The sequence below is a fragment of the Oncorhynchus kisutch genome, linkage group LG18 (assembly GCF_002021735.2).
Source record: "Oncorhynchus kisutch isolate 150728-3 linkage group LG18, Okis_V2, whole genome shotgun sequence".
In the NCBI taxonomy this organism is placed as follows: domain Eukaryota; kingdom Metazoa; phylum Chordata; class Actinopteri; order Salmoniformes; family Salmonidae; genus Oncorhynchus; species Oncorhynchus kisutch.
The window spans coordinates 60,277,652-60,294,005 of NC_034191.2; the positions used below are offsets into that span (position 1 = coordinate 60,277,652).

At 40.2% G+C, this 16,354-nt stretch overlaps 1 protein-coding gene across 1 annotated transcript in view; it reads right to left on the reverse strand.

Annotated features, from left to right (window-relative positions):
- The window catches only part of LOC109909688 (cyclic nucleotide-gated cation channel beta-3-like), a 35,541-nt gene that overhangs the window by 13,703 nt on the left and 5,484 nt on the right, over nucleotides 1-16,354 (reverse strand). The window contains exons 4-9 of the mRNA XM_020508692.2: nucleotides 8,180-8,340; nucleotides 7,586-7,897; nucleotides 2,054-2,262; nucleotides 1,487-1,537; nucleotides 1,151-1,237; nucleotides 812-876 (exon numbers count right to left, since the gene is read on the reverse strand). Coding sequence (XP_020364281.1) covers nucleotides 812-876; nucleotides 1,151-1,237; nucleotides 1,487-1,537; nucleotides 2,054-2,262; nucleotides 7,586-7,897; nucleotides 8,180-8,340 — 885 coding nt within the window. The remainder of the gene's footprint in view (nucleotides 1-811; nucleotides 877-1,150; nucleotides 1,238-1,486; nucleotides 1,538-2,053; nucleotides 2,263-7,585; nucleotides 7,898-8,179; nucleotides 8,341-16,354) is intronic.

Below are 16,354 nucleotides of genomic sequence, written 5' to 3' on the forward strand. Positions count from 1 at the left end.
CACCTCCATACCAATAGGGGTTGCCATGAAAAAGCCTTTACTGAGAGCAACCAACAAATATAAACGGCTGAAGTTTGTTAAACACCATTGGCACTTAGATTGGAACTGGGTGTTGTGGTCAGACGACGCACACCAGTGGTGGGTTTGGCCTCAATAGAAGGATGCATATGCAGAAAATAACCTCATACTTACTGTAAACATGGTGGTGGATCATTTATGTTATGGGGCTGCTTTCCTTCTACTGGTCCTGGGGCCCTTGTTAAGGTCAACAGCATCATGAACTCTACCAAGTACGAGGACATTTTTAGCCAAAACAACATGGTTGTTTCTGCCAGGAGGCTGAAACTTGGCCACAAGTGGATCTTCCAGCAAGACAATGACTCCAACCACACATCAAAATATACAAAATGGTTAATTGACCACAAAATCAACATTTTGCAAAGGCCATCTCAGTCTCCGAACTTGAACCCAATTGAAAACCTGTGATTTGAATTGAAGAGGGCAGTCCATAAGCGCAGACCAAGGAAATCAAGGTTCTGGATGGAGGAATGATCTAAAATCCCTCCCAGTGTGTTCTTCAATATCACTAAACATTATAGGAAAAAGCTAAGTGCCGTTATCCTTGCAAAGTTTCAATAATTTTGACACCCATCTTATATTTTCCCCTGAGCAATTGTATTAGAATAAAATATATATTTCCCTTTTTTTGCATACAATATACCGCAGTATATTCATAAAATATTTTATACAGTATTCTTTATTGAGAGTGCCAGTAATTTTGGATGTGACGGTGCCTGTTTGACGAGAATACCTCCAGATGTAAGCCTTGGCCATGATACTCTCAAGCCGATCGCTGAACTCGAAAAACATGTCTATCTGTGGAACGAAAGCCAGAAAAACATTGGTACAGTAAATGTCATGAGAGAACAAAAGGAAACAAATTGCATCTATCATCAGATATCCATCATTATATTTTTAAACAGAGTCAGCATACGTCAAAGCTTCATAGATGTGCATGCACGTTGTTCCCCAAACACTATCTAATGTCACCCTCTAGTCTAATGTAATATATAGCAATTTAATAAAATGTAATAAAAGATGAAGAATGAAACATATCATGTTTGGTGATAAAGATAACTGCAGTCTCTACCCTCAGTAGACGGTTGAGTCTGTATAAAGCAGAGAATCCAAACGGGATACCGAGCAGTTCGAATGGGATGATGCTGATCATATCCAACTGCCCCAACAGAAAGAAAATATAATGTTAGCTGGAAATAATACACTCAACTTGAAACAAGTACAACATATCTACAGTACAGTACATGGTCTGGATATTTCTACATCAACATGTGTGATATGTTACTTGAATCATGCCTCGAAGTGGAATGAACAATGTTGCACTGTGTGTATCGCTGTATAGTATAATATACGCAGAGTGAATACCATCAACAAGGTGAAAGTGAGAAATGATGAAATAAGAGCTCACATTAAACCTCGAAATCTCTCGATAATGTAGCTTCGTCACAGTCCGGTCTTTCTGAAATATAACATGAAGTCTTATCTACCTGCATGTTTCTCTACATTACGGTGGAATTGTTGCCTAATAATATATGTTAGAAGTACATAAAAAGCATATGCATGCGCACTTGCACATACACAAACTTGTGTGTATGAACACAGATGCAGAAACACACACAAACACACCAGCGGATGCTGCTGATTGGAGAATGGCTCATAATAATGGCTGGAATGGAATAAATTGAATGGTATAAAAAAAAAACATGGTTTTCATGAGCTTGATACCATTCCATCGTACTGCATTCCAGCCATTATTATGAGCCGTTCTCTCCTCAGTGGCCTCCACTCTCTCTCTCGCACACACACACACACACACACACACACACACACACACACACACACACACACACACACACACACACACACACACACACACACACACACACACACACACACACACACACACACACACACACACACACACACACACAATATCAAGACCTTCATCTCTCTAGTGATATTTAGAATGACTTACAATAATGTCTCCTCCTTTCACAAACTGCAGTCGGGGTTGCCAGAGGACGATATCTATGACATTGACACTGTCTGCAAGAATGTCAGCAAATATCCAGAAAGGAACGGACACTGGAGTGTGGATGGGAAAGACCAAACGAACCGGTGTAAACCAAGCGTTGTAGTTGAATGCCAAACTTACAAGTGTTATCCAAGCAATATACTTGCGATCTAGAGAAGGAGAGAGAAAAACAGATACAGAGAAAGAAAATGAATGAACAAATGTTAAAGAAGCCGAAATGCACTGTGTAGTCCATACCTCCTCCTGTAGCGTAGTGTGTAGCTGTAGTGTAGTGTGTAGCTGTAGCATAGTGTGCAGATATAGTGTGCTACTGTAGTGTTGTGTGTAGCTGTAGTGTAGTGTGTAACTGTAGTGTAGTGTGTAGCTGTAGTGTAGTGTGTAGCTGTAGCATAGTGTGCAGCTATAGTGTACTAATGTAGTGTTGTGTGTAGCTGTAGTGTATTGTGCAGCTTTAGCGTGTAGCTGCAGTGCACAGCTGTAGTGTTTTGTAGTGTGTAGCTGTAACGTGTAGCTGTAGTGTGTAGCTAGTGTAGTGTGTAGTATGTAGCTGTAGTGTAGTGTGTAGCTGTAGTGTGTAACATTAGTGCAGTGTAAGTGTAGTGTGTAAGCGTAGTGTGTAACTTTAGTGTAGCGTGTAGGTGTAATGTGTAGATGTAGTGTGTAACTGTAGTGCAGTGTGTAACTGTAGTGTAGTGTAAGTGTAGTGTGTAGCTGTAGTGCAGTGTGTAACTGTAGTGTGTAAGTGTAGTGTGTAACTTTAGTGCAGCGTGTAGGTGTAATGTGTCGCTGTAGTGTAGTGTGTAGCTGTAGTGTAGTGTATAGCTGTAGTGTAGTGTGTAGCTGCGGTGAAGTGTGTAGCTGTAGTGTGTAACTGTAGTGTGTAGCTATAGTGTAGTGTGTAACTGTAGTGTGTAGCTGCTGTGTGTAACTATAGTGTAACTATTGTGTAGTGTGTAGCTGTACTGTGTAGTTGCTGTGTAGTGAGTAACTGTAGTGTGTAACTGTGGTGCAGTATAGCTGTAGTGTAGTGTATAGCGTAGTGTAGTGTGTAGCTGCGGTGAAGTGTGTAGCTGTAGTGTGTAACTGTAGTGTGTAGCTTTAGTGTTTTACTGTAGTGTGTAGCTGTAGCGTAGTGTGTAACTGTAGTGTGTTGTTCTAGTGTAGTGTGTAGCTATAGTGCAATGTGTTACTGTAGTGTGTAGTTGTAGTGTAGTGTGTAGATGTTGTGTGCAGCTGTAGTGTTGTGTGCAGCTGTAGTGAAGTGTGTAGTGTGTAGCTGTAATGTTATGTGTAGCTGTAGTGTTGTGTGCAGCTGTAGTGAAGTGTGTAGTGTGTAGCTGTAGTGTAGTGTGTAGCTGTAGTGTAGTGTGTATCTGAGATGTAGTGTGTAGCTGTAGTGTAGTGTGTAGCTGTAGTGTAGTGTGTAGCTGAGATGTAGTATGTGGCTGTAGTGTAGTGTGTAGCTGTAGTGTAGTGTGTAGCAGTCGTGTAGCTGTAGTGAAGTGTGCAGCTGTAGAGTTGTGTGGTATGTAGCTGTAGTGTGTAGTTGTAGTGTGTAGCTGTAGTGTAGTGTATAGCTGTAGTGTAGTGTGTAGCTGCGGTGAAGTGTGTAGCTGTAGTGTGTAACTGTAGTGTGTAGCTATAGTGTAGTGTGTAACTGTAGTGTGTAGCTGCTGTGTGTAACTGTAGTGTAACTATTGTGTAGTGTGTAGCTGTAGTGTGTAGCTGCTGTGTAGCGAGTAGCTGTAGTGTGTAACTGTGGTGCAGTATATAACTGTAGTGTGTAGCTTTAGTGTTTTACTGTAGTGTGTAGCTGTAGCGTAGTGTGTAACTGTAGTGTGTAGCTCTAGTGTAGTGTGTAGCTATAGTGCAATGTGTTACTGTAGTGTGTAGTTGTAGTGTAGTGTGTAGCTGTAGTGTGCAGCTGTAGTGTAGTGTGTAGCTGTAGTGTTGTGTGTAGCTGTAGTGTTGTGTGTAGCTATAGTGTTGTGTGTAGCTGTAGTGTTGTGTGCAGCTGTAGTGTTGTGTGCAGCTGTAGTGAAGTGTGTAGCTGTAGTGTAGTGTGTATCTGAGATGTAGTGTGTAGCTGTAGTGTAGTGTGTAGCTCTAATGTAGTGTGTAGCTCTAATGAAGTGTGTAGCTGAGATGTAGTATGTGGCTGTAGTGTAGTGTGTAGCTGTAGTGTAGTGTGTAGCTGTCGTGTAGCTGTAGTGAAGTGTGCAGCTGTAGAGTTGTGTGGTATGTAGCTGTAGTGTAGTATGTAGCTGTAGTGTAGTGTGTTGCTGTAGTCTACAGCTGTAGAGTTTAGTGGTATTTATCTGTAGTGTGATATAATGTAATCGTATTATTATATGTAGTAGAAAGTGATGGGTTAGAAGAAATCTACATAACAAACCCATAAAGTAAAATGTAACATTCATGTATGGCCAGCTATGTAAACTTTAACATTGATTTATCCTGCAATAGATGTCGTTCAATTGATAACATACATTTTGTTTTTCTTCTAATGCCTCTTAAGGGGAAAGTAATCTAAAAGTAAAGGAATGTAATCAGATTACATGACTGAGTTTGGGCAATCCAAAAGCTACATTACTGATTACAATTTTACTGTAACAGATTACATATAGAAAGTAACCTACCCAACCCTGAGTATAGTGTATAGCTGTAGTGTAGCTGTAGTGTAGCTGTAGTGTAGTGTGCAACTGTAGTGTAGTCTACAGCTGTATTGTAGTGTGCAGCTGTAGTGTAGTCTACAGCTGTATTGTAGTGTGCAGCTGTAGTGTAGTCTACAGCTGTATTGTAGTGTGCAGCTGTAGTGTAGTCTACAGCTGTATTGTAGTGTGCAGCTGTAGTGTAGTGTGCAGCTGTAGTGTAGTGTGCAGTTGTAGTGTAGTGTGCAGTTGTAGCTGTAGTGTAGTGTGTAGCTAACCTTACAGAAAAAAACATGATAACATGTGAAATCAACATGTGAATACATGAAACTACACATGGGAAAACATCATCTCGTGAAATAAATGTGACTCCATGGGGATGCAACATTTCAACAAAGGGAGAGTTTGATTTCCACATTGAAAGTTTTTGCATGTGAAAATGCCATTCCACACGTCAGAGTTTGATTTTCACATCTGAAAGGCTTTCACATGTAAATGTTTTTCCCATGTGAAACTGCAAATGTTACATCTGAATCTGCAATGGTGAAAAGGTGATGCTAACATGTGAACTCTACAGTGCATTCGTAAAGTATTCTGACCCCATCACTTTTTTTCAAATGTTGTTACATTACAGCCTTGTTCTAAAATTGATTCAATTAATTGTTTTCCTCATTAATCTACACACAATACCCCATAATGACAAAGCGAAAACAGGTTTTTCAAAATGTTTGCAAATATATAGAATAAAATAAACTGAAATACCTTATTTACACAAGTATTCAGACCCTTTGCTATGAGACCCTTTGCCACTGATCATCCTTGAGATGTTCCTACAACTTGATTGGAGTCCACCTGTGGTAAATTCACTTGATTGGACATGATTTGGAAAGGCACACACCTGTCTATATAAGGTCCCACAGTTGACAGTGCATGTCAGAGCAAAAATCAAGCCATGAGGTTGAAGGAATTGTCCGTAGAGCTCTGGGACAAGATTGTGTCGAGGCACAGATCTGGGGAAGGGTACCAAAACATTTCTGCAGCATTGAAGGTCCCCAAGAACACAGTGCCCTCTCTCATTCTTAAAGGGAAGAAGTTTGGAACCACCAAGACTCTTCCTAGAGCTGGCTCCCGGCCAAACTGAGCAATCGATGAAGAAGGGCCTTCAGAAGAAGGGCCTTCACCACAGTGTCCGATTTCAAATAGGTCACCACCAAGCCACAGAAAAACACAGCCATTTTTCCAGCCAAAGAGAGGAGTCACAAAAAGCACAAATAGAGATAAAATTAATCACTAACCTTTGATGATGTTCATCAGATGACACTCATAGGACTTCATGTTACACAATACATGTATGTTTTGTTTGATAAAGTTCATATTTATATAAAAGAATCTGAGTTTACATTGGCACGTTACGTTCACTAGTTCCAAAAACACCCGGTGATATTGCAGAGAGCCACATCATTACAGAAATACTGTAATATAAATATAAATGTTGATAAATTCAAGTGTTAGACATGGAAATATAGATATACCTCTCCTTAATGCAACCGCAGTGTCAGATTTCAAAAAAACTTTACGGCGCTCAGAAAACAAATAACATTTTCCGCCATGTTGGAGTCAACAGAAATCAGAAATTACACTATAAATATTCCCTTAACTTTGATGATCTTCATCAGAATACACTCCCAGGAATCGCAGTTCCACAATAAATGCTTGATTTGTTCAATAATGACCATTATTTATGTCCAAGTAGCTACTTTTGTTAGGGCTTAGGTATACAAATCCAAACGCTTGTGCAGGTCCCCCATAACTTCGGACAAAAACTTCAAAAAGTTATATTACAGGTCTTAGAAACATTTCAAACTAAGTATAGAATCAATCTTCAGGATGATTTTATCATAAATCTTAAAGTTCCAAACTGAGAATTCCTTTGTGTGTAGAGGAGCAATGGAACGCAGGTCGATATCATGTGGAATGCGCATGACCAGGAAATGGCTCTGCCAGTAACCTGACTCATTCAGCTCTTATTCAGGCCCACAACACAGTAGAAGCCTCATTCAAGTTTCTAAAGATGGTTGACATCTAGTGGAAGCCCTAGGAAGTGCATCGTCTTCCATATCCCACTGAATTCAATAGGGCCTGGGTTGAAAATCGACCAACCTCAGATTTCTCACTTCCTGTTTGGATTTCTTCTCAGGTTTTTGCCTGCCATATGAGTTCTGTTATACTCACAGACATCATTCAAACAGTTTTAGAAATTTCAGAGTGTTTTCTATCCAATACTAATAATAATATGCATTTATTAGCAACTGGGAATGAGGAGCAGGCCATTTACTCTGGGCACCTCTGGACACCTTTCATCCAAGCTACTCAATACTGCCTCTACAGCCATAAGAAGTTAAAAGGCAAATGAGCATCCGCTTGGAGTTTGCCAAAAGGCACCTAAAGGACTCTCAGACCATGAGAAACAAGATTAAACTCTTTGGCCTGAATGCCAAGTGTCACGTCTGGAGGAAACCAGGCACGTAACAAAATGTGTAAAAAGTCAAGGGGTCTGAATACCTTGTGAATGCACTGTAACTGTATTATGAAGCTGTTCATTTTTTGTCATTTAGCAAATGCACTTATCCAGAGCAATCCAATCCAGAGCATAAGTGCCTTGATCAAAGGCATATCGAAAGATTTTTCACCTAGTCGGCTCGAAGATTCAAACCAGCAACCTTTCGGTTACTGGCCCAGCACTCTTCACCGCTAGCTGCCTACCTAGTGTGTAGCTGTAGTGTAGTGTGTAGGTGTACTTTAGTATGTAACTGAGCACTACCTGTGAATGGATCTATGGTGTTACCAAGCACTGAGTCCATGGCATCTTCAACTGGTTGGAGCATAGTGTCAATGAAGGAAAAGCTGATCGTGGGACAAATGGATGCATCTCTAGCTGCCTGCTCCTCCTCCTGTTTCTTTAGCCGCTCTGCCTCCTTCTTCTCCGCATCTGCCTTCGCTTTCTCCTCCTTTTTCTTTGCCATCTCTACTGCCTTTATTGCGTCTGCTTCTGCTTTTTTTATTGCATCCTCCTCTGCTTTTATCCTCTCTGCCTCCTTCTTCCTCAGGTAGTCTGGTTTCCTCAAGACCGGGGCTGTAGAAAACAGGCAGAAACCATTATGAATGATATGAGTGGTATGGAATGACAGAGGAGTTTATAAATATATAGTCTAACATTTGGGCTTCATCATTGAGAATATCAGGCCTTCTAAATTTTAACATGGTCGATATGTATTGAAGTATAATATATTATACATACAGTATGATACATATACGGTTCCTTATTAGACATCTCTAACTAATCAAAAACGAAAGTGATTGATTGATTGACTGACTGACTGACACAACAACATCTGTTTACAGTAGGTCCACTTACTGATAGGGGGGCTGATTTCAGGTGTGGTAGCATAGGGGTCAATGGCTCTCTCTTTGTAGGTATTTGTCCGGTCTCTTAGCCGTTTGACAACTTCCCGGAGTGTGTCATCTGCATACCTGCTGTACACAACCGGCGGAGGTGGAGGAGGGGGCTGCTCTTCACTGCATCAAGAGACAAGAGGACAAATTGTTTAACAGGGTTCCAATTAATTCAAATAATCAGAAGAAGAACATGATTTGTGTTTAAATAAAAGGAGGATGAATGTTATGGCATGTTCCTTAAATAGATATTGCATGTAAGGACAGTCCTGACCAGGTGCCGAGATTTTTTTTGCGGGCTACTGATTACATCAGTACAGTGGTGACCGGTCAAAAATTGAAAATATAAATTTTTTGTTGCCTGTTCTACATGTTATTTTTGCATTAATACGTGTCACATATCAGTTTGCAAACAATGTAAAAAAATATATATATATTAACTTAAATGAGTTACATTAGAAGTGCAATCCAAGAAGGCATCAAATCCAAGAATCCATATATATACGTACACACACACACATCTTAAAAAAATAAAAAATAATCCTTTATTACTTTCTAACCCTACCACCCCTCCCCTAATTTTTTGCAGTAATGCTGCAATTAGTTGGTTGTAATTTTGGGTAGAGCACACATTTCCATATATTTTTGTTAGCTGCATGTGTGACATAAATCAATCAGTCTTACAGTATTTATGATATAATTTACAAAGATTATACTTAAAAAAAAATGTTTTAATAGCTATTAGTATGTTTGAGTTTAACCACAATATTTGTTGCATTATTTGTTCAGTTTTTTTCTGGTAAATTAAATTGAAATTGCAACCAACTTTCTATGGCTTGTTTTAAAAACAGTGATATTTGGGAGATTATTTCCTTTTCAAATAACTGAAAGTGAGAGGTTGTAATCTGAATAAAGGGAAAAAGGCCATTCTTGTACACGGGGTGAGACATTCTTATTAATTTGCTAGAGAACCAGTTTGGATTAAAGTATAACTTTTGTATGACTGAAGGCTTTAGTGAGAGGTCTAAAGCATTAATATGTAATAATGTCTGCCCTACGAATTCATATTCATTGTATAAATAGGCCCGTTTAATTTTGTCTGGCTTGCCGTTCCAAATCAAATTCAATATTTTTTCTCATATAATTTAAATAACTGTTCACTAGATGTAGACAAGACCATGAGCAAATAGGTCAACTGGGATATGACTAAAGAGTTAATCAGGGTGATTTTTCCACAAATACACTGGTATTTTCCTTTTGATGGTTGAAAGATCTTACCTATTTTTGCTAAGAAATAAATGAGATCATTTATTTTTGGGGGGATATCTATACCGAGCATGTCCACATCACCATTAGACCATTTTATTGGTAAACTACACTATAATGTAGATCCAATAGTACACTTAATAATGAATTTGGTTGTAATCCAGAGAGGTTAGAAAAAGGTTAGAAAAAGTATCTCGATCCTCTATGAGGCTGTGTAGGGATCCAAGTTGTGGATTTAAAAGAAAGCATGTATCATCAGCGCACAATGACACCTTTGTTTTTAAGCCCTGGATTTCTAATCCCTTAATATTATTGTTGGATCTGATTTTAATAGCTAACATTTTGATGGCCTTAATAATATGTCGATAGTGGACAACCTTGTTTTACAGTGTAGACATTGTTAATGTTGTAAACGACTATAGTAGCTGGAAATGACCAATTTTTATGCAAAATCTATCAGCAACCATCACTCCTGTGTTACAATGGCACGTTGTGTTAGCTAATCCAAGTTTATGATTTTAAAAGGCTAATTGATCATTAGAAAACCCTTTTGCAATTATGTTAGCACAGCTGAAAACTGTTGTTTTGATTAAAGAAGCAATAAAACTGGCCTTCTTTAGACGAGTTGAGTATCTGGAGCATCAGCATTTGTGGGTTCGATTACAGGCTCAAAATCATCAGTCTATTCTTGTTCTGAGAAATGAAGGCTATTCCATGTGAGAAATTGCCAAGAAACTGAAGATCTCATACGACACTGTGTACAACTCCCTTCACAGAACAGCGCAAACTGGCTCTAAACAGAATAGAAAGAGGAGTGGGAAGCCCCGGTGCCAAACTGAGCAAGAGGACAAGTACATTAGAGTGTCTAGTTTGAGAAACAGACGCCTCACAAGTCCTCAACTGGTAGCTTCATTAAATGGTACCCGCAAAACACCAGTCTCAACGTCAACAGTGAAGAGGCGACTCCGGGATGCTGGCCTTTTAGGCAGAGTTCCTCTGTCCAGTGTCTGTCCTTTTGCCCATTTAAATTTTTTCTTTTATTGGCCAGTCAGATATGACCTTTTCTTTGCAACTCTGCCTAGAAGGCCAGCATCCCGGAGTCACTGACATTTCTAAGTGACCCCAAACATTTGAACGGTAGTGTATATATACAGTGGCTTGCGAAAGTATTCATCCCTTGGCATTTTTCCTATTTTGTTGCCTTTACAACCTGAAATTAAAATGGATTTGGGGGAGTTTGTATCATTTGATTTACACAACATGCCTACCACTTTGAAGATGCTAAATATTTTTGGGTGTGAAACAAACAAGAAATAAGACAATAGAACTGAAAACTTGAGCATGCATAACTATTCACCCCCCTAGTCACCCCCCAGTATCCTCTGAACAGTTTATGTTGAGATGTGTCTGTTACTTGAACTCTGTGAAGCATTTATTTGGGCTGCAATCTGACGTGCAGTTGACTCTAATGAATATATCTTCTGCAGCAGAGGTAACTCTGGGTCTTTCTTTCCTGTGGTGGTCCTCATGAGAGCCAGTTTCATCATAGTGCTTGATGGTTTTTGTGACTGCACTTGAAGAAACTTTAAAAGTTCTTGGCATTTTCCTGATTGACTGACCTTCATGTTTTAAAGTAATAATGGACTGTCGTTTCTCTTTGCTTATTTCAGTTGTTCTTGCCACAATATTGACTTGTACTTTAACCAAATAGGGCTATCCTCTGTATACCACCCATTCCTAGCCACAACATAATTGATTGGCTCAGACGCATTAAGAAGGAAAGAAATTCCACAAATTAACTATGAACAAGGCACACCTGTTAATTGAAATGCATTCCAGGTGACTACCTCATGAAGCTGGTTGAGAGAATGCCAAGAGTGTGAAAAGCTAGATGGTGCCGACAGAGATGGTTGCCTTACTTCAGGTCCTTAGGAAACTATGCAGTTTTTCCATATTATTTCTTACATTGTTAGCCCAGAAAATCTCACGTGTCATTACATACAGCCGAGAAGAACTACTGGATACAAAAGCGATGTCATTTGACTTTCCCGAAGCAGATACTTTGTTTGGACCTCCACCATGGACATGGGATCTTATCCCAAAGGCCGACCCAAAACAACGCTGTCGCCGCAGGAGAGGCAGACTGAGTGGCCTACTGGTCAGACTTAGAAGGCGAGCACACCATCCACCGCTTCCGAGCATATTACTCGCCAATGTCCAATCTCTAGACAACAAGGTGGATGAAATTAGGGCACGAGTTGCCTTCCAGAGGGACATCAGAGATTGTAACATTCTCTGTTTCACAGAAAAATGGCTCACTTGAGATATGTTGTCAGAGTCGGTTCTGCCACCCGGTTTCTTCACGCATTGCGCCGACAGAAACAACATCTCTCTGGTAAGAAGAAGGGCAGGGGTGTATGCCTTATGAATAGCGACTCATGGTGTAATCATAACAACATACAGGATCTCAAGTCCTATTGTTCAGCTGACCCCAGAATTCCTTACAATCAAATGCCGACTGCATTGTATACCAAGAGAATTCTCTTCGATTATAGTCACAGCCGTGTATACCCCCCCCCCCCCCCCCCCCTCCAAGCAGATACCTTGACGGCCCTGAAAGTACTTTCCTGGACTATATTTAAATTGGAAACATATACCCTGAGGCTGCATTTATTGTAGCAGGGGATTTTAACAAACCTAATCTGAGAACAAGGCTTCCTAAATTCTATCTACATATCGAATGCGTGACAAGTTGGTAGCATTCTGGACCATTACTACTCTAACTCTAACTCGACCCCGCCCTGTGCAACTGGGTCCTGGGCTTTTGACCCCGCCTCCAACTCAATCATCAAGTTTGCAGATGACACCACAGTGGTAGGCTTGATTACCAACAACGACGAGACGGCCTACAAGAAGGAGGTGAGGGCCTTCGGAGTGTGGTGTCAGGAGAATAACCTCTCACTCAACAGCAACAAAACAAAGGAGATCGTGGACTTCAGGAAACAGCAGAGGGAGCGTCCCCCCATCCACATCGACGGGACAGTAGTGGAGAAGGTGGAAAGCTTTAAGTTCCTCGGCGTACACATCACGGACAAACTGAAATGGTCCACCCACACAGACAGCGTGGAGAAGAAGGCGCAACAGTGCCTCTTAAGAGGCTGAAGAAATTTGTCGTCACCTAAAACCCTCACAAATTTGACAGATGTCGGGCTGTATCCCGTCTGGTATGGCAACTGCTCTGCCCAGACCCGCAAGGCTCTCCAGAGGCAACACATCCCCGGGGGCAAACTACCTTCCCTCCAGGACACCTACAGCACCCGATGTCCCCAGCTACTGCCTGTTCACTCCGTTATCATCCAGAAGGCGAGGTCAGTACAGGTGCATCAAAGCTGGTACCGAGAGACTGAAAACAGCTCTCAAGGCCATCAGACAGTTAAACAGCCATCACTAACAGAGTGGCCGCTGCTAACATAGAGACTCATATATCTGGCCACTTTAATAGATTTCATAAATGGATTTAATATAGGTATCACTAGTCACTTTAAATAATGCCACTTTAATAATGTCTACATATCCTACATTACTCATCCCATATGTATAAACTGTATTCTATACCATCAACTGCATCTTGCCTATGCCGAACAGCCATCGATCATCTATATACAGTTGAAGTCAGAAGTTTACATACACCTTAGCCAAATACATTTAAACTCAGTTTTTCACAATTTCTGACATTTAATCCTAGTAAAACTTCCCTGTCTTAGGTCAGTTAGGATCACCACTTTATTTGAAGAATGTGAAATGTCAGAATAATAGTAGAGAGAATGATTTATTTCAGCTTTTAATTCTTTCATCACATTCCCAGTGGGTCAGAAGTTTACATACACTCAATTAGTATTTGTTAGCATTGCCTTTAAATTGTTTAACTTGGGTCAAACATTTCGGGTAGCCTTCTACAAGCTTCCCACAAAATGTTGGGTGAATTTTGGCCCATTCCTCCTGACAGAGCTGGTGTAACTGAGTCAGGTTTGTAGGCCTCCTTGTTCGCACACGCTTTTTCAGTTCTGCCCACATATGCTCCATAGGATTGAGGTCAGGGCTTTGTGATGGCCACTCCAATACGATGACTTTATTGTCCTTAAGCCATTTTGCCACAACTTTGGAAATATGCTTGGGGTCATTTTCCATTTGGAAGACCCATTTGCGACCAAGTTTTAACTGACTGATGTCTTGAGATGTTGCTTCAATATATCCACATAATTTCCCTCCCTCATGATGCCATCTATTTTGTGAAGTGCACCAGTCCCTCCTGCAGCAAAGCACCCCCACAACATGATGCTGCCACCCCCGTGCTTCATGGTTGGGATGGTGTTCCTCGGCTTGCAAGCGTCCCCCCTTTTTCCTCCAAACATAACGATGCTTATTACGGCCAAACAGTTCTATTTTTGTTTCATCAGACCAGAGGATATTTCTCCAAAAGTATGATCTTTGTCCCCATGTGCAGTTGCAAACCGTAGTCTGGCTTTTTTATGACGGTTTTGGAGCAGTGGCTTCTTCCTTGCTGAGCGGCCATTCAGGTTATGTTGATATAGGATTTGTTTTACTGTGGATATAGAGATACTTTTGGACCTGTTTCCTCCAGCATCTTCACAAGGTCCTTTGCTGTTGTTCTGGGATTGATTTGCACTTTTCGCACCAAATTACGTTAATCTCTAGGAGACAGAACGCGTCTCCTTCCTGAAAGGTATGACGGCTGCGTGGTCCCATGGTGTTTATGCTTGCGTACTATTGTTTGTACAGATGAACGTGGTACCATCAGGTGATTGGAAATTGCTCCCAAGGATGAACCAGTCATGTGGAGGTCTACAATTTTTTGGCAGATATTTTTTAATTTTCCCACAATGTCAAGCAAAGAGGCACTGAGTTTGAAGGTTGGCCTTGAAATACATCCACAGGTTCACCTCCAATTGACTCAAATGATTTCAATTAGCCAATCAGAAGCTTCTATAGCCATGACATCACTTCCCCAAGCTGTTTAAAGGCACAGTCAACTTAGTGTATGCAAACTTCTGACCCACTGGAATTGTGATACAGTGAATTATAAGTGAAATAATCTGTCTGTAAACAATCATCTGTCTGTAAACAAAAATGACTTGTATCATGCACAACGTAGATGTCCTAACTGACTTGCCAAAACTATAGTTTGTTAGCAAGACATATGTGGAGTGGTTGAAAAACAAGTTATAATGACTCCAACCTAAGTGTATGTAAACTTTTGACTTCAACTGTATTTATATGTACATATTCTTATTCATTTACATTTGTGTGTATAAGGTAGTTGTTGTGGATTTGTTTGATTACTTGTTAGATACTACTGCACTGTCGGAACTAGAAGCACAAGCATTTCGCTACACTCGCATTAACATCTGCTAACCACGTGTATGTGACCAATCAAATTTGATTTGATTTGCTTTGAGCTGTCATCAAGACAAAGGGTGGCTACTTTGAAGAATCTCAAATATAAAATATATTGGATTTGTTTAAAACGTTTTTGGTTACTACATGATTCTCTATGTTTTATTTAATAGTTTTGATGTCTTCACTGTTATTCTACGATGTAGAAAATAGTCAAAAATAAAGAAGAACCCTGGAATGAGTAGGTGAGTCCAAACTTTTGTCTGGTACAGAATATATTATTTTTTTCCCACAGAAAACTTGGGGGGCCAAATAAAACCACCCCTGGGCCAAATTAAGTCGGGAAACCCGGCCCGACAGTATGGTATTAGATAGGGCCTAGATTTGATCCTGGGTGTACAGAGCTACATTCGCTAAATTCACAGAACTCCTCGCAATCATTATGGTTGTGTTTACAAAGTCTGCCCAATTCTGATCTTTTGCAGCTAATTGGTCTTTTGACCAATCAGATCGCCAATAATTCGGCAAAAGATCAGAATTGAGCTGCCTGTGTAAACGCAGTGGGACCACCATGTCTGTGTTGTCCATGTGGACCTATTGAGTCATACTCAGCACAGCAGCATACCACCCACCTGCCATCTTAGTACTAGGAACAAATATAATCGCCGTCTCTCTCTCTCTCGTGCTCTCTCCAGGCGCACTGGAGGTAATCCTGGTGCTAGTGATTAGTTGGTTACAAAGTAATTGCCAGGTGTGCCAGGAAACTAAGAATACTTTCCATCTGTACTGTATATCCCTAATATACTCTGAGAAGATGCTATATTTACACTGGACTTATATTCACATTTTATCTGTCCCTTTTTAATTTACTGCAGTGGGCTAGATCAGGTTCACACATCATATTTATTCTACTTTGAAACAAAAGTATAGACATCACATACATGGTTGTACCATGTCAGATATAGAATTGTAATGTATTCAATGTTGAGTTTGCATCCCAAAATTACACTTTTATATACATCACAGAAGACTGAAAAATAACAAAACCGTTTGACATAGAAACAGCTGATTTTCAGCATATTCTTTGAAATACTGTTTATTAATTATGAAATTATGAAAAATATTATTGACATTCCACCCATGAGGCCACTAGAGGGCACTTTGGTCAGTCAAATCAAATCAAATAAATAATTCCACTGCAGGAATGGTTCTCATTTCTCTGCACTGTACTTAAAGATATTTCCCACTAGCATCATATAAGAATTCTATACCAGATGAAGCATTTAAGAAAACACACACACACACATTAAGAGGTATGGAGCTTACTACTCTGTATAGCCAGAAATAGAAGCAGGTGGGATTTCCGTTCTGTATTTACTTGGCTGTACCTCAACAAGGAAATAGGATTTCAGCACAAGTCACACACACTGTATGTGAAATCAGCCTTTCCGGAAGC